This window comes from Pristis pectinata, chromosome 13 (genome assembly GCF_009764475.1).
Source record: "Pristis pectinata isolate sPriPec2 chromosome 13, sPriPec2.1.pri, whole genome shotgun sequence".
Classification (NCBI taxonomy): Eukaryota; Metazoa; Chordata; class Chondrichthyes; order Rhinopristiformes; family Pristidae; genus Pristis; species Pristis pectinata.
In genome coordinates, this window is record NC_067417.1 from 29,086,567 (window position 1) to 29,105,020 (window position 18,454).

Here is an 18,454-nt window from a genome sequence, read left to right on the forward strand (position 1 = left end):
TTGTAACAACTGAGATTCTAGTCAAGTACTGGAGGTTACAGAAAAAAGCAAAAGGAAAGTAAATCCCTAACTCTGTCTAATACATAGTACATGCAAGTCTCATCTCTCTACTGGACCTGTATAATGAAAAAAAAACATTAATTCAAGCTTGAAACTGTTTATTCCATTAAAAATGCACTGCAAAATGCATCACTAAATTTGAAGCAATTTGTAAAATATGAATAAGTGTTGAATTCCGCCAAATCTAATTTACTAAATGAGTACACCAGTGCACAAGTCACACTGATGTACAAGTTGCTTCATTCCAACTTGTACCACCCCCATGCTCAATCCAAAAAACAATACACAAAGTAAATGGTGTACACTAGTTTTCATACCAATGCCAAAAAAGTTGTTTCTTTCTTTCAAGTGACTGATATGCCAACATGAATTTCAAGATTCCAAAAAAAAGATAGGCAGCCTGAAGTGTTCCCGAGTACAGTTTTATCACTTAACCTTACCGTCAAAATATCCTACTCAGCAAAACACTAATTTCAGAAATTGACCAAAGACAATACCAAATGTTTAAACTCGTACAAAGCATACAAAAAATTCAATACTTTGCGCAGGATGCATTTCAAATTGGTAACCTTTTAAATTTCTTCCTTTTGTTATCATTTTAATTATACAAATTAAGATTTTCCTCTTATAATATAATAAATACATGAAATGATCTTACCTGTTCCTGACCAACTATTTCTGTATTGTACTCAAGAGCATTGCTCAGTATGTAACAGCTCATATTTTTGCGTGATTCATAGTCAAAGTATTCAAACAAAGGATGGAAGTGTTTCAACTTCAGGACCGTAAGTATATTGTTGTAGGTGTCGATGGGAATCTTTAGAAGCCGTGTTAACTCTTTAGAAACTGCACTGCTAGTAGCAATACTATTTGCAGAGGGAAAAAGAAATGGAAAATTTAACAATTCATTCATTTTTATGGCTTTCAAAATCTAATATTCTGTTTAAAGGAAGATTGTTTCTGACAGTAATGCAACACAATCATTATGATTCAAGCACATAAAAATACATACTGTTCAAGATTAAGTTTGTTGAAAATCTCCACAGTAGTTTCAAGAACCTTATCAACATAGTCCACCCGTTCAGGATAACACTTCATGGCCAAGTTGATAAGAGACACTTGTAATGATACCACATCTTCAGATGGCATATCCTGTCTTGACTAAAAAAGAAAGTCACAGTATTCACTCTTTGTTCCAAATCTGAAGACTACTTTACTTAATAAACTGAAGAATGTCACAGTAAGATCAATATGGAATCTGATAGCAGTTACTTCTATTGTCCAAGTAAAATGTTAATCTTTACAGCACAAACATTGACCATGTATGCAAATTCTGCAGCAGCTCTTTCGTAGTGCATTTCAAAACAAATCTTTCCATCTTTGTAGCTTTTGCTACTTCAAATAAATATCTAATTTTCTCATTCATGATGCAATGGGGCTGCTTGCAGTTGGGAGCCAAAGGGAAAGTTATCCATCCCTTAACAACTTACACAAAGCACAAACATGTCAATACACTCGACAAGAAAGCATACAAAAATTAACATCAATCCAATGGACAGATTAGAGGTAGGTTTTAAATGAGACAGTAGCAGAGATTTAGGGACAGATTTGTGCTTGGAATCCAGAAGCACATCTGCCATTGGCAAGACAAAATAGAGTAGACAACAAAAAGTGCTGGAAGAACAGAAGACTCGAAATATCCTCAGAGGGAATGAGGGTTAGAATTACAGAACTAGAAAAGGGAGAGGCAAAGAGATTGTTTGAATAAATTTGATAAAACAAAATGAAACAAAGAAAATTCCTAATCAGTGTAGATAAGTTTGTGACAACTCATCACTGACTACCCAAATCAAAAGTAATAATATTTACTCTATCTCCATGAAATTTCTTAGCCTTCCCTGCTTCAGAGGAAATAGTTCCAGAATCTCAAGTTTCAGTCTGTAACTAAAGTTTAATTCTGGGATGAATCTACACTGAACTACTTCTTTATGTAATAGGTGCCCTAAACAATGTACATTTCTTTCAAGGTAAATTACTAGTGTTATGTATAAATTTAATACTACTTTTGCACCACAAATTCTACCGACCTCAGCAAGGTCCTATTTTCCTATTTGCTTTCATTTTCAGTAATATTTGGATTCTAGTTTCTGTTCACTTATATCCTTCAATGCCCAAAGCAAATATTCATGTTAGTTTTCCTTCTCATATAGTAATCGCCATTATATTATCCTACATCTCAAGTCTTTTACAGTCTCCCTGACAAATTTCTTACTTTTGCATGAGCAGCTTTTCAGTCTGGATTCGCCTACTCAAAGCCAAGTCAAAACACAGACTCAAACTAATTATTAGGGTAAATCATTTTCAGCCCTTCAGTCAGAACAACCAAATAATTACAATTTGTTTTCTGCCTAATTTTCAATCTACATCACATTTCTTCTGAACATAATAGGGAAAAGAAATCATTTTGAGATCACCATCTGAAAATGAACATGTCAGAGCCCAATGACTTGCTTTCTGCTTAAATTTTCAGAAATAATTGCTTTTTAGTTATTGCTAGTAATTGTTCCACATACTTCTCTGAAAGATCCAAATTCTTACTTGCAACTTAGTATGAATTCCAAATATTTAAGATGCCATAATTTTCTGTCATTAAACAAAAAGGCTAATTATGTTCAGTTATTTAATTGGTAAATGGCATGGTAGCCACATATGTGCAGCAGATGAATGTCTAAATGTGAACATCCTTAAGATGTTCCCTTGAGTTCTGATGCTTGTGGAAACGGCATACCACCGTTAAGCTTCATTTAAGAACTACTTTTTCTGCCAATTAATTGCCCATTAAACTTGCCACAAAAAACTCTTATCATTACCAATGCAAGTACATTTTAATGATATGATAAATCTTACTGATGAACTGACCTTTCTGGAAACAAAAATAATGAAGATGATTTTTAAAATAGCAAATTGTAATTTCTACATTTTCTCTTTTTTTTCCCACCAGTGTCTTTCTTAATCCAATGTCATTCCATTTCTCATTCTATACACAAGTTGGCACTGAATTCACCCACCTTTTCACTTGCTTCATCTGTCCTCCTGTTTATTTTCCAATCTTTACATTTAACTGGGCAAGGAGACACCCTGTTGGTTGCCCTATTTTTGCAGGGCCCAGATTACCAGTTTCCTTCACTGCATGGTTATCATGGTGAATTTTCAGTGGGCAAAACACGTGTTGAAGGGTACAGGGGACTATCCAGCCAATTCCAGGCAGTTGGATGGACTGCTACTACAAGTAGCGATGCAGAAGTATTTATTGCTATTTGGTTGCAGCTAAAGCAACTTGTCTATCCTTAAAAAGCATTACAGAAATTTTGGTTGAAATGACTTTCACATTCCAGTAGTACATCAATTTATTAAACAGAGAAGTGCGCACACACACACACACACACACACACACACACACCTGGCCAAAAATGGCAAGGTTTTGTCCAATTAGCAATATTTGTTTAGTTATTATCAAGTATATAAAATGACCAAATTACAAATCATGAATAAGTGATGTATCTAAATAAGGATCCTAAGACTAAGAACAGCTCTTCTAATAAAAAATGTAAGTCCAGGTAACTCTGCAGCCTTACCTGGATCACCGTAGCTACTTGCTGAGAAAATATGTCAAACAACTTTATATCAGCAGGGATTCCAGGACCATCTTCACGATGTGCAAACAAAGCCAACCTAAAAATTGCAAGACAACATTAAAAATTATAAGCAAAAGAAAGTTTGGAGTTACATTTTTCATAACTTCAAGATATTGCAAAAGAATTTATAGTCAACATTGCTTTTGAAGTATACTCACTATAATCTTGGAATTGCAAAAGCCAATTTGCTTATAGAAAGTTCCTACGAATAGCACTGCAGTAAAAATTAAAAGATATTTCTGGTGATATTAGAGGATATACGTTAACCAGGATAGCACGAGTAACTCTCCTGCTCCTCAAGTGGGTTATGGTATCTTTTACAGCCACCAAAGCCAACCCATCTGACAATGCAGCACTCTCTCAATATTGCATATTCTATCAGCCTAGATTTATGTGACTACCTTTGAAGTGGAACTTGTATCTGAAATGTGTTGATTCGAGATAGTTTAGCAAGAGGAGACATGCAGGAAACAGATGCCAATTTCACAAACAAGTTCCCTCAAACAGCAATGCAAAAATGACTAGATAACCTAGCTTTTAAACCAAGTTTGACTGAATAAATATTGTCCTGAAATGTACAAAGCTAGTATTTTTTTTAATGAAATTCTAATTCAAAGAAACATACTGGGATCCAATTTACTCAAGCAGACTTACCTGTCAATTAATGCAATGATTATGTTTTTAACATTAACACTTTGGTGGAGCTCTGCACAAGAACGAAGGAATGGATTCAATGTCTGCAAATGAAACTCATCAGGGAATACCTATTTAAAAAAAATCTAATTACTTAAGCATTCAAAAAAAGAGTTGCACTTCATAAAATGCATACAATGTTAACTGTGAAGATTCGTTAGAAGTTATTTCAATAACATAAGATATCGTGGTAGTATTGCTGAGAAATTGATCGTTATTCAAAAGGACTGGGAGACTTGTATAGTTCAGAGGATGCCTTAGATTAGACGTGAAAAAAAAAACACAGCCTAATCCCTACAGCAGAACCAGCATCTCAAGACAAATAACTGCAATTCAGTGGCATGCCACTTTGCATATTTAAAAGAGGTGCTCATCTGAGATCCTGTTCCTACTGTTAGATGGGGGATGGGCAACATTATTTTGATCAGTCCTTTCTTGCCTTTTATTCCAATCAACCTGAATTATAACTGTAACCTTCCACTGGTCACTTCCTCTTCAACTGCCAGATTCTTTTTTACCTTCGTGATGCTTTTCTGATACAACCTATAGTATTTAACTGGCACTGTAGGTCTTTACAGAGCCATATTTCAATTATTCCTACATTTAATTTCTTGCTATGAATTATAGCTTCCAGTACTTCCTTTTTAATTTGTACATTGTTGTGGAGGCAGTCAATCCGTCTTTTAATAAATGTCCATTATTAGATTTTCAGAATTCTTTTCTACTTCTGCCTGTTAGTTGCACTTACTCCCAAGCCAGTGACTAACACAAACTACACGAGTAAAGTGTTGTATTAAGGAGCAAGACAATATTCCACCTTTTAAATTACAACCTACACAACTCTGCTGTCTGCTATTATCTTTCAGCACATCTGTAAACTTGAAACATGCAGAAATTGAGGCACTTTAAAATAACAGTTTCCTAAACCTTTACTAAACAAAGTTCAACACAATTGAAAAAAATCACAAGAATAAAACTCTACCTGAATAATACATTCCATCAGATACTCCTGAGCCAAACCATCTCTGCAGTTTACAACTTGCTCTAATATTCCAGTTAATACAATCTAGAGAAAGTAAATGAAAAGTAGATATGTAGGTCAGTTGAAACATGTGTTTAAAATTATAACATAGCCTGATATTCCAAAATCCAATGTGGCCAAAGGCAGAGGAAACTTTAAACAGAAACACAATCCACCTGATCTGACAGGTCAGATTTGGTTTTAGTTCCATTGCTGGAATAATATTCCTCACTCAATCTTTACTATCAAAAATAAAGACATTTAATACATGTACTTCTAGAATCTCATGGATAGCAAAATGGCTACATCACTGCCTATTGAGGTGACTGAACTTCAAAGTGATCCATGCTACATAAAGCACTGCAGAGTGCTTTAGAGATGTGGTAAGCAACCATATAAAAATTTAAATTTTTCAAAAACAAATTGCAACTGTCTTGGTAAATCATTTCCTTTTATAACATCTCCAAGTAGGATTCAAATTCCAAGCCTTCATCAGCTATTGAGTTCAAATGTATTCTATTAACATTTCTCAAAGTGCTTTCTGCATTTAAACAGTACACAACATGAAGTATATTCAGAATCCAGAAGTAAAACCAATATGATTGCAACAACACTTTTTTTTAAGAAAGACAGTATATTCATGAGAAACACATTCCTCAAAAGTTCTGGAACATGCAAATCCATGGATAATCTTTACCTGGTATCAGACATTAAAAAAAAATAATTTTGCAGGATCTGACAAGGCTGACATTTATTGTTCATCCTTCATTACCCTTGATAGGTGATGCCAAGTCTCCTTGCTGCAATCCATTTGGTGAGAGTATTTCCACAATGCTGTCGGGAGGGAAATCCACGACTTGGACCCAGCAACAATAAGTATGGCAATATATTTTCAACTCAGGATGGTGTGCAACTTGAAGAGAAACCTGCAGTCAGTGATGCTAAGTGCATGTAACCACTGTGTGCCAATGGTGGTAGAATTAATGTTTAGGGCAGTGCATGTGGTACAAATCAAGTGAACTCCTTTTTGCTGAGGGGTAGTAAGCTTCTTGGGTTGTTTGAGCTGCATTCATCCAGGCAAATGGTGAGTACTTCATAAAAATCAAGCAGGCTCTTTAGTCCACAATGTCTGTGTGGGCCATGATGCCAATTGAATCCCACCTCCCTGCACATGGTCTATATCTTTCTGTTCCTGTGCCTGTCCAAATGCCTCTTAAACAATGCTATCATTTATGTTTCATACTTCCCCTGGCAGTGTCTTCCAGGCACCTACCACTCTTAAAACTCCTACAAACATTCCTCCTCTTACCTCTAGTATTTGATATTTCCATCCTGGGAAAAAGACTGACCAACTACCCTATCCATGCCTCTCAATTTTATATACTTCTATCAGGGAAAGTTCCTGACTTAACCCATGATGATGAAGAAAAGGTTTGGGGAAATCAGGAGAGTCATTTGCCACAGAATACCTAGCCTCTAATCTGCTCTGGTAACCATGGTATTTGTATGGTTGGTCCATCTGAGTTCCTGATCAATGGTGACCCACAGGATGTTGATGGCAGTGGACTCAGCAAACAGTAATACCATTGAATATCAAGGCTATGCGTCTCTTGTTGGAGACTGCCACTGCCTGGTACTTTTTTTTTTATTATTACCACCTGCCACATATCAGTCCATGCCCAAGTGTTATTTAGGCCTTTCTGCAAGCTGGCTTGTACTACATTTTCTGCAGAGTTGTCATGGCATTGAACATTCTGCAATCAGTGAACATCCCGACTTCTGACCTTATACTGAAACAGCTGAAAGTGCTTGGGACTAGGACACTTCCAAGAGGAACTCCTGCAGCAATGTCCTAGGGACGGGATGTTTGACTTCCATTAACCACAACCATTTTCCCTTGTTCCAGATACAACTCCAACATTCAGGCTTTAACTAGAGCTGCTTGATGTTACACTGGTTAAGAATCAGATCAAAGTTATCGTCTTGATATCAAAAGGCAGTAGCTCTCACCTCCGGAATTTGGCACTTTGGTCCATGTTTAAACAAAGGCTGTGATGGGCTTTAGAGTCAAGTGATCCTGGCAAATCCCAAACCAGACATCAGTAGCAGGTTAATAGTGAGCAAGTACACATGTCAGCACTATCACTGACATCTCCCATCATTTTGCTGATGATTGAGAGTTCTCAGATTGGGTGGCAATTAACCAGATTAGATTTATGCTGCTTTTCGTAAATGGGACATACCTGTACCAGAACAGCTCTGAACTTCCGTACTATAGCTGGGATACTGTCTAGACCCACAACCTTTTGCTGTATCCAGCACTTATCAGCTTCTTTGGCTGAAAACTGGCTTCTGTGATGGTGGGGATCTCAGAAGGAAGCAGAGATAGATCATCTGCTCTGCACTTCTGGCTGAGCATGCTGCTCAAATCCAACTCTGAGGTGCATAAGGCAGCTGGGGAAGTGATATGACCAAAAAAGTACTGGAAAAACTCAGCAGGTAAGGCAGTATCTGTGGAAAGAGAAACTGTCAACATTTCAGGTCTGTGACCTTTCGTGAGAACTGAGTGTTAGTCTCCAGTAGGAGAGAAAGTTGGGGGTGGATTTGAAGATCAAAGGGAACATCTATGATAGAATGAATTGAAATAACCTAATGGCACTACTGCTATTAAGCCATTTCAACTGGTCTTTCAGATTACCAGCATTTTCAGGTTTTTTTGATTTTCATTTACTGGGAAGCTACATAGGTTTTTACTGATTGAAAATTCCATTCCAGGTAACAACCTGTACATCAGCACTTAGATTCAAGTTTTATTAATAAACGGTGCAGTCTTGGTAATATTATACTTCTTGGACACCACAGCAGATAACAAGAGAAAGTTAACTGCATTTAGATACTGAGGCAGAATTCATACCTGTTTGTACCGCTCCACATTAACCCCTTCCAGCTGACTAAGTCGGACTAGATTTGTACCAACAAGAATTCTTAGTTCTTGACGCTCACGTTCACGTTTTTCACGGTCTCTGCTGTGACCCTGGTGCTGCATTCGCACCCAGAGTTTGTTCATTTCTGCAAAGTTCAGTAGCACAAAGTCCATAGAATCATTGATGTCTCCAGTTACAACTTCTCTGAAATTCAAAAGCATAAGGGGGTTGAAAGCTGTAATGTAATTAGATACTTGATTAACTTTTGGATCACCTGTGAAATGATAAAATCTTAGTTTTTGCCTGAAAGCTATTAATTTTCACAATGAATTTAAGGATTTAACCATTTCAAATTCCAGATAAACAAAAAGTGCATTTTATACTTTGTAATAATCTGCAATGATTATCAAAGATCAGTTTATGAATTCAGTAGAATGGATAAGGGGATCCGATGGAAGTTTGCATTTGGATTTTAGGAAGGTTTTTGATAAAGTCCCACATAGTTGAGAAGATTTGTCCACAATGGTATAAGACTAGGAATTGGAGGTAATTTATTAATACAGATTAAGAATTGGTTAATCAGACAGAAGACAGTAGAAATGAAGGGATCTTTCAGGGTCGCAGGGTGTGACTGGTGGAGTAGCACAAGGAAAGGTGCCCCAACTTTTAACAATCTATGTCAATGATTTAAAAAAGGAAGATAATTTCAATTTTGCCAATGATACTAAACAAGCTGAGATTGAGAACAATGTAAAAAAGGCTTCGAGGCGAGAAGACAAGCTGAATGAGCATATGGTAGATGGAAATATAATCTGGAAAAGGTAATCCATTTTGATGCACAAAATAGAATAGCAGAGCATTTTTTTTAAAATGGCAAGAGATTGAGTAAATGCTGATGTTTAAAGAGACTTAGGTATATTAATGCACAAGTCACTGAAAGCCAGTGCATTTGCAACAAGCAACTAAAATAGGCAAAAGGTATGTTGGTCTTGGTTATGACAGGATTTGAATATGAGACCAAGGATTTTTTACGACAACTTGTATAGGGCTTTGAGACTTGGGCTGTGCTCTATTTTTAGTTTCCGTACTAAAAAAGATACACTTACAATAAAGAAAGTGCAACAAAGATTCACTCAATTGGCTCCAGAGATGGATGTGTGTTTGCCATGTGAGGAGGGATTGAGTAGTCTAGCTCTATATTCTCTGGAGTTTAAGAATAGAGCAGAGAACTCACCGAAACCTACAAATTTTTTTTATGGGGTCAAAAGGGCTGGATGCATGTAGGACATTTCCCTGGCTGAGAAGGCAAGAACCACACGTCAGTCTCAGAATAAGTGGTAGGCATTTATGACTGAAAGGAAATTTCTTCACGTAGAAGATGAACAATCTTTGGACTTATGCCCAGGAGGACTGTGGAGAGTCATCAACATCAACTATTTTCTTAATATTCAGGGTACCATGAGATAGATAGAAAATTGGCACCAAGGTAAAAGATCATTTTATGGTAGAGCTGGCTGAAAGTGCTAGATGATTTACTCCTACTCCTATCTTATGTTTTTAATTTAAGTATACAAGTTTTCAGTTACGTTGTGCACAGTATAGATACAGCTCATGCCAGTGCATGTCTCTCTCATTGCTCTGCCAATGTCAAAGTTATCACTACCTCTTCAGTATCATCTTCCATTTTCTGAACATCTGTTATTGCTATAAATTTAATGAGCATTAAGGAATTTTTGAAAATCTATACAAGTATCTCTTCACTAACCCTTTCTACTTCAAAATGGCAATTGGGTTCAGCAGCTGGGCTTACTTATAATAAAAACTCTGGCTTCTAACAAATCTGTCTGAGTAGTTTATCACAACAGCAACATTACACAAGCTGCCATAGTTATCAAATTTGCCTCTGAATTGGAACTGCATTTGCAATAGTCCAGTCCTCCAGCATCACTCCAATTTGAATAGTGCAAGATTGTGATACAGGATTCTCATCTCCTTCTAGGCCTCCTTCATCAATTAGGATGAATCCTAACCAGATAAAGTCACTTAAACACAATATTATACTTTCCAAGTTATTTCTCCACCTGCTGCACCTCAACAAGTCTATAACAAGTTAATGAAAACAAAGATAATTTATACCATACCACTGTTATAATGGAGACCAGTGCAGCAGCGCTCAAACAGCAGTAAATTAATTGCAAGACAATTTTTCATAGGAGATAGCTACACTTACATAATTACTGCTGTGCAGCTCTCAAATCCACCTGATAGGGTAAACAAAGTTTTGGTATAACTGTTCAATCTAAAGACAACAATGCTGCCCTGAAGTTTTCAGCTCAAATTACATCCTCCATTCACAGAAGGAAGGCTTTTAAAGCAGTCACCCACTTACAAAAAAAAAATGGAGGTCAGCCAAGGCTGACAGCTAGTGAGTAATTGGTCAATATAAGATGAGAAATATCCAATGTTCAATTCCCAATTCTCACCAGCAAAGGCAACTATTTGCTTCAGTCGAGTTATGAAAGGCAGAAAATGGGGTTGTGGGAATAGAAATGTCAGGATTCCACCTTTGAGTAGCACTATCTTCAATGCTGGAAGCAGGCTGGGATCTCTGCTTTGAACAAACTCAATGACAAAGCCTTTACCCTCAATGAAGAGATTTCTTCTCATTTCAGTTCTAAATGATCTACCCTTTAAGTCTGTGATCCCTAGCTCTGGGCTTCTTAGCTAGGGAAAAAAAAACACTCTCCCTGCAGCTATCCTGTTTAACATTTTTTATGTTTCAATACAGTCAGGTCTCATCCTTCTAAATTCTGGATAAGGCGGCTAACCTAGTCATTCTGTCCTCAGACAACAGACCTGTGAATCTTCACTGCACATCTTCTATCCCAAGAATATCCTTTTCAGCTTACAAGACTGAAATTGCATATAATGCTCCAGGTATGTAATTGCAGCAACATCTTTACTCATACCCTCTTACAAAAAGGCAAAACATACTACTTGCCTTTCAAATTGATCCCAATCTCTCACCATTTAAAAAAGGTCAGCATTTCTGTTTTTCTTCCCCCAGGGAAGTGAATAAATTCACATTTTTCAACCCTATTCCATCTGCTCTTTGAAGAGTCTCTATATCCTCATCACTACACACACTTGCATAAAGTTTGTGTCATCAAACTTGGAAATATTACACTTTGCCCCCACAGCCAAACATTGGTATAGATTATGAATTGTTAGGCCCAAACACCAAGCCCTGCAGTGCTACATATAGTCTGCCAAATGTGAAGAACTGCTTTATTCTCAAACTTTGTTTCCATCTGTTACTCAACCTTCAATTCACACTAGTATATTATCCCCAATTCCATGCAATCTAATCCGCGCTAACATTCTCTATGGGACCTTAAAGGCTTTCTGAAAATCCAATTCCATCACCTCCACTGGTTCCCCCCAATCTGCTAAACATACATTTTCAGAACTCCGATAGATTAGTCAAACATGATTTTCCATAGTCTACGCCAACTCTGCTAACCCTATTATTCTTTTCTGGTCGTCTTCATTTATAGATTCCTGCATTTTCCACATTACCAATGTCATGCTAACAGATCAGCAATCCTCAGTTTTCCCTCTCCCTTCTTTCCCAAACAGCAAGGTCACATTTGTTACCTTCCAATCCACAGGAACAATTCCAGAATCTATCCAATATTGGAAAATGGTAACTAGAGAATCCACCATATCTGTAACACTGCTTTCAAAACCCTGGAAAGTAGTTCATCAGGTCTTGCAATTTGCCAGTTTTCAGGCTCATTAACTTCTCTAGTAGCATTTCTTTAATAAATGTTTTTATATTTTTCACTTGTACTGGACTCTTGGTTTGCCATTATTTCTGAGAGATTTTTTGTGCTCTCTTCCATGTAGACAAAATATTTCATTCTTATTAATTTTCTTATTCTTTATAAATTCTCCTGTCACTGTCTGTAAGGGCTCTACATTTACTCTTGCTAGTCTTTTTCCTTTTTACATACATACAGAAGCTCTTAGGTGTGTCTTTGATTCTCAATGCTTTACTCTGATATTCTATTTTTCTTTTATCAATTTCTTAGTTATTTTTCATTAAATTTTAAATACTTCCAATCCTCAGGCTTACTATTTTCTCTGGCAACTTTATAAGACTTAACATCATGTTTAATTTCTCCTGTAATTCATGGTTGTACCAATGTTGTATTTCGGTATCATGTTTGTTGTAAATCATATTTTATTTCTTTAAATGGTAGCCCACTCTCAAACCTATAATGCATTTTTTTTTAAATCCACCTCCATCTAACTGCCCCTCATACTTTCAGACTTGCCTTTTAGAATGGAACCCCTGCACTATCCCCAACCTCCTTTTCCTTTCAGCACATCCTTCCCAAATGTTAAATACCCTGGAACGGTTTCCAACTTTGGTCAACCTGCAGCCATTTTCCTGAAATGGCAATTAGACCATACCCATTGTGTCACTAATTAATCCACCATTTTGTCAATATAGTTTGCATTTAGATTTCAAGTTTCCTAAAGTCTGCTTGAAGGACCTCATCCCTCCACCTATCCAGTGATGCTAATAAGGACTATCACTTCGGATTCTTTACCCTACCTCTCCAGAATGCTCTGTAGCCATGCTGTGACATTCTTGACCCTGGCACTAGGAAGGAAACACCCAGTATAATGCATAAATGTTTAAATCAAAAATGTTAACTTTGTTCCTCTCTGAATAAACAATCTAGCACATATGCATAGCGGTTACTTTCAAATATAAGTTCAAAAAAAAAGTAAACATGACAGTTTTGCAATGCATCACAGTTTTAACAAAAATATACTTACTCTGTCTCTTCCCCTTCATCAGGCAAAATATTTCTGGTACACTGAAGCAAATAATTCCTCAAGAATAGCCCTCGTAATGGATGCTGTACTCCACGACACATTTCTACCAGATCCTTAAGAATATCCTTCCTGGACTGTGAAAATGACTTAATGTAGACAACTCCGACGGTGATGAGCAAATAGCTGAACATGTTACAACGAAAAATAAAGACACATACTCAGCATGGCTGCAAATCCAATTTGGTGTTTTACTTTGAAAATTATGGCCATAAACAGTTAAAGTTTTATAAGCATTAACATGTTAAAAGAGCTAAGTTAAGAAAAGATGGATTGATTTAATGGCAGTAACTTCTGAAGTTAAACACTGATATTAAATACAACAGTGATGTGCAACATATCAACCAACTTTAAAGTCACCAGAAACAATTTCACATGTAAACTAATGGATTGCTTGCTAGGAATTACAATTAGTAAAAGCAGGGAACATTTGTCCAGCAGTCCCACTTGAAGAAAAACACTATTTACTTCTTGAAATCAATATGAAAATAGAACATTACTTATAACACACAAGAGCTAAAAAAAGAAAACCTTGCAGGAAATTCCTTTTAATATTTACTTGGTAATAGTTTGGTAGTAGGATGAACAATTAATAAAAAAATGGGTACTTCAGTTAAGTATAGATTTTCATTTAAACTCTTAAGCCAGTCAGATATTGATCCATGGTCACTGGTTAAAACAGTACAAGATTGTGGACTAGCACAGATAATTACTGTGGAAGCAAGCAATCCAGTTGCCAGTGACCTGCAAAGTGGAGTATACTTACAGCCTTGGAATAATATTGCCAGCATACTGAACAAGTTCATACAGGTCAGCCACCTTTCTCCCTTTGGCAAATTCATCAGTCAGGTAAACTTCCAAATAATGCAATTCATCTGAAATTGCCATGTCTAGCCTTGAATTAAGGGTCAATCTACATCCAAAACATCTTCCAGAAGAAGTTTGGAAAAACTGAATATTTTTTACTTCATTACTCTTAAAACAACAAATCATTGAAACTGTACTGATAAAATGCAATATTTAATACATAGGAGTTTAACATTATTTCCTTAGAAAAATGTGAACATTTAGGGTGGGAAGGAAGAAAAGTATCTAAATGTGATGTGGTCCTCCATGAGCAGACTCCACAGATGATCACTTACATCAATGTTTATGCCAGTATTATGAAATAACTTCTTACCGTGCATTTGGGAATTTAATTAAATGAACTGAAATATTATTAAAGTCACATGTAGTTAGATAAAAAAGTAGAAAGAAATACTTTGATTTCATATAGCACCTTTCTTGATCACAGACAGTTCTAAAGGGCTTTAAGGCCAATTTTTTTTTAAACGTAGGCCAGGTAGCATAAGCTACATCATGGAACCCAAAGCCTGAGGGAGAAGACTAGACTTTCCCTCATCAATTTCTTCCTTACTAGTCGAACAAACAAGTCCTCTCTATTTTCTCCCGTTCCAAACTATGAAAAGTGAATCTATTACCATATCCTTATAAACTTCAAAATTGAAAGAATTTTAATTACATTTTGCTCAAAACACTAGGATCCTATACAGTTTAAGGATACAGAGTTCATAATAACTCTTTGGTGACAACATGGAAGTCCGCAGTTCACCAAGCATATTTGAAGCATGTTTTAATGCATCCATCAACTTATTCTTGTCCTGAATCAGAAAAAAAGGAACAATTAGTTGTTAGAGATTTTCAGTAATAAACTGTAAAGTTTTAATGCAAATCATTTATTTAACTTCAAACAAGATAAACTGGCAATATCTAGGCAATGCCATAGCAAATCAACCACACAATCAGCATGAAATCATGAATAAAATTGCTCTGACTATGCAAATTTAAAAATTGCACAATAATTGATAATCTTTGATCACATACATACAAATCCAAATCAATTCCACTGTTGACAGAATACAGAGGTGTGTATCATTCAGTTAAAGGCAGACCTAAAATTGCCATCTGAAGATTTTTACTGAAATCTCACAACAATCAAAGATTTTCTTTTACCATCTATTTATACGCATATAAAATGCAGCACTGTTATATATTAACAAGCCTTATATTGATCCTTCCCCTTGAAGGTCTCCTTTACTCAAAAACTAAGTTTGATTTTAAGCGAAATGATTCATTGTCCAACCAAAGCTTTTGCTTTGGCTGAACAGGTAAACTTTTGAAAGACTAGACATTGCTTATCCAGAATATTCACCCCCCCCCCCCCCCCCCCCATCCTCGCCTCCAAATTCAACCTTACACATCCCCCCCCCCCTCCCAAAATAGCTCAGGAGCTAATGGATCTCTTTCAGTATCACACTTTATAGACTGGATAAACCAAGTACAAAATTTTAGATCATAGATGGCATCAAATACAGTAACTACCAAGCCTACTAGGAACACAAGATAGAATCACAGCTAACCATGATTCTCCAAATGTTGATATATATAAAAAAGGGCTCCACTGCACCAAACTACATCTTGATGTGTTAGTAGCATGATGATTGGAAAATATAGCAAAAAGAAAAATGTTTAAGAAAGAATGTGGCCTCTGTAAATGTAGTGAACATACCGAAATCATGCTGCATCCCATAAAAAAAGCAGATGTATTTCTGTTGAGAAGTGAAAAGAAATTTTGAATTTTTAAAGTGTGCTGCAAAGTCAAAAACCAAAGACAGACAAAGTGGTCTAATTGACAACTCAATGCCTAGATAGATTAAGACAGACATACACTTATGCACCTCTTTTCAGAATGTGCCAAAGATGATCAGAGCCTAGGAGGTACTTCTGAAAAGTAGTCATTGCTAAAACGTTGAAGCAGCAGGCACAGTATGCTCCCTCAAACAACAGTATGAGAATTAACTGACAATCTTTTACTTACCTAGGGATAACTCCTCTACCTTAAGTCAAGAACATGGGATCTTTACTTGGGATAATAGACGAGTTGAACATCTCATGAGAAAGATGGCAACTCCAATAGTGGAACATTGCAAATGAAGTGCACGATGGTCCCAGCAATGGACCAATGTAATAAAAATGTAACTGAAAAAACATGAAGTGAAATAAGAGAGTGAAGAAACAAGGAATGAATGGAAAGAGCCATCCAGAAAGTGCAACTTAAAAATATTTACAAGGTTTGTTAAATTATCTCACACAGATTACATAAGAATGCAAGAACAAAAGTAATAGAAGCACAGGCCTACTGCTTCTACATGGGTCTGATCCATGTACAATATGATTGTGGTCAACATCTACCTCAGCTCCCTTCCCTACCCTATGTACTCTGATGCCCTTTGTATCCAAAATGGAGAGGGGCTGGTTAATTACAGTAATCTAAAAATCAAAAGTAATACAACATAATGGTAGTGAATGAAAACAAGATCAGATCAGAGAATCACAAAATTAAAAGAGTCCTTTGGGCAAATCCTTAGCATGGAATTGCCTATATGAATCTGATATAGTTCTACACAAAATATCAGCAAAAACTGGTTGCAAAGCAATTGGGAGGAGAGACGAGGAAGAACAATAAAAGGGCTTTTTCTCTAGCTAGTGAGATAAATTTATACATCCATCTCTGCAGGTGGCAGACCAAATTGTGAGAACCAAAAAATTGCAAGGGAATACGAACTGACAAAACGAGCAAGCCGATGGCAAGTGGAGTTAATTGTGGGATAGCGCAAGAAGGATCAACCAAGATATCAGTAATAGCATCATAGAAACAGTCCCCTACAGCCCCCTGAGGGTCATCAAGTACATTACGAGAGACTGGGAATAAGAGATTTATGCATCTACCTAGAAAAAGCACAGTTATAAATGTAATAAAGTAGATTACAGGATCTTGGTCTTTACCCCAAGGGGCATGGAATTCAAAAAAGGGTAGCAAGACTTTGTTAGATCCAATGGGTCAGGCAGTACATGAAAGACTTTTTCTCATTTTTGGATACAACCTCAGAAAATAACTAGTAGACTTAAGTATAATTCAATTCACTAGCTTGAAAAATGGTCTTAAAGGAGATAAATTATGAGACTGATTGCATAAAGCTGACACATAGTAGGCCCTCGAGGGTAGAAGGCAGACCATTATAAAACTGAAGTATTTTAAATGAATAAGAGGTTTGACGTGTAGATAGAGAAGCTATTTTCTCTATTAAAAGGAGTCCAGAAAAGGGGCTATGATCATAAAATTAAAATAGATCAGGAAGCATGCATCACACAAAAGGAAGTGAAAATCCAACCTTGTTCCTTCTAAGTGCTGTGGATAGTGGGCTTACTGAAATCTCCAAGACCAAAATGATAAGACCTTTATTAGGCAAGAGGATTAAAAGGATAGAGCAAAAACAGGTAAAAGTATAAATCAAACGTGATCTAACTAAATGATTGAACAAGCTTAAGTCACTAAAACATCAAAAACCTGATTTTGAATCTGCCCAAAAACAATGAGATGCAAGAATTGTTAATCTTCATTCACAGAAAATATTTTGCTTCTAGAATGTATGAATTTGGCGTGGTATATTTATGGTGACACTAACAATTGCCTTCTGAAGGCAAACCCTGAAGTACTGGTAGAACAATTTTTCATTATATCCGGCAAAATTAAGAATATGGATCTGGTCAATACAAGTATCTATTCTAATGCACACTAGCATATTCTTCCAGAATCTACAACCCACCAAGTCAACTGAGGATAACACTACTCTGTATTGGGCATTTTTTATGTAATGTCACAACATACCACATTAGATATTCCAATTTAGTGATTCTAAAGATCCAACTCAACTAGGATTTCTTTTCCAGATTTTTATGGAAGGGACCTTCCCACAACTGTCCTGATGCAGGGTTTTCACCCAAAACATTGATGACTTCTTTCCTCCCACAGACACTGTATGGGTTCCTCCAGTGGATTGTTTGTTGCTCCAGATTCCAGTATCTGCAGTCTCTTGTCTCTCCATCTTCTCACAACCATCCAGTTACATTTCCCTCCACCCACTGAACAAAAGTTACTTTTATCTCTATTTTGGTTCCCAAAAACAGCAATGATCCACATCCAATGATCAGCCAAGTGAAGAGGAACCAAAGTTTTAAAACTACATTAAGATTACAGAAGAGATGAAAATGTATTCTTTAAAATCTTGATATTTTTGATTTTTAACCATGGC

At 36.4% G+C, this 18,454-nt stretch overlaps 1 protein-coding gene across 1 annotated transcript in view; it reads right to left on the reverse strand.

Moving 5' to 3' along the window:
* The window catches only part of vps35 (VPS35 retromer complex component), a 42,152-nt gene that overhangs the window by 14,790 nt on the left and 8,908 nt on the right, over nucleotides 1-18,454 (reverse strand). The window contains exons 3-11 of the mRNA XM_052028405.1: nucleotides 14,866-14,962; nucleotides 14,068-14,191; nucleotides 13,245-13,427; nucleotides 8,384-8,597; nucleotides 5,431-5,514; nucleotides 4,410-4,519; nucleotides 3,696-3,792; nucleotides 1,073-1,221; nucleotides 719-926 (exon numbers count right to left, since the gene is read on the reverse strand). Coding sequence (XP_051884365.1) covers nucleotides 719-926; nucleotides 1,073-1,221; nucleotides 3,696-3,792; nucleotides 4,410-4,519; nucleotides 5,431-5,514; nucleotides 8,384-8,597; nucleotides 13,245-13,427; nucleotides 14,068-14,191; nucleotides 14,866-14,962 — 1,266 coding nt within the window. The remainder of the gene's footprint in view (nucleotides 1-718; nucleotides 927-1,072; nucleotides 1,222-3,695; nucleotides 3,793-4,409; nucleotides 4,520-5,430; nucleotides 5,515-8,383; nucleotides 8,598-13,244; nucleotides 13,428-14,067; nucleotides 14,192-14,865; nucleotides 14,963-18,454) is intronic.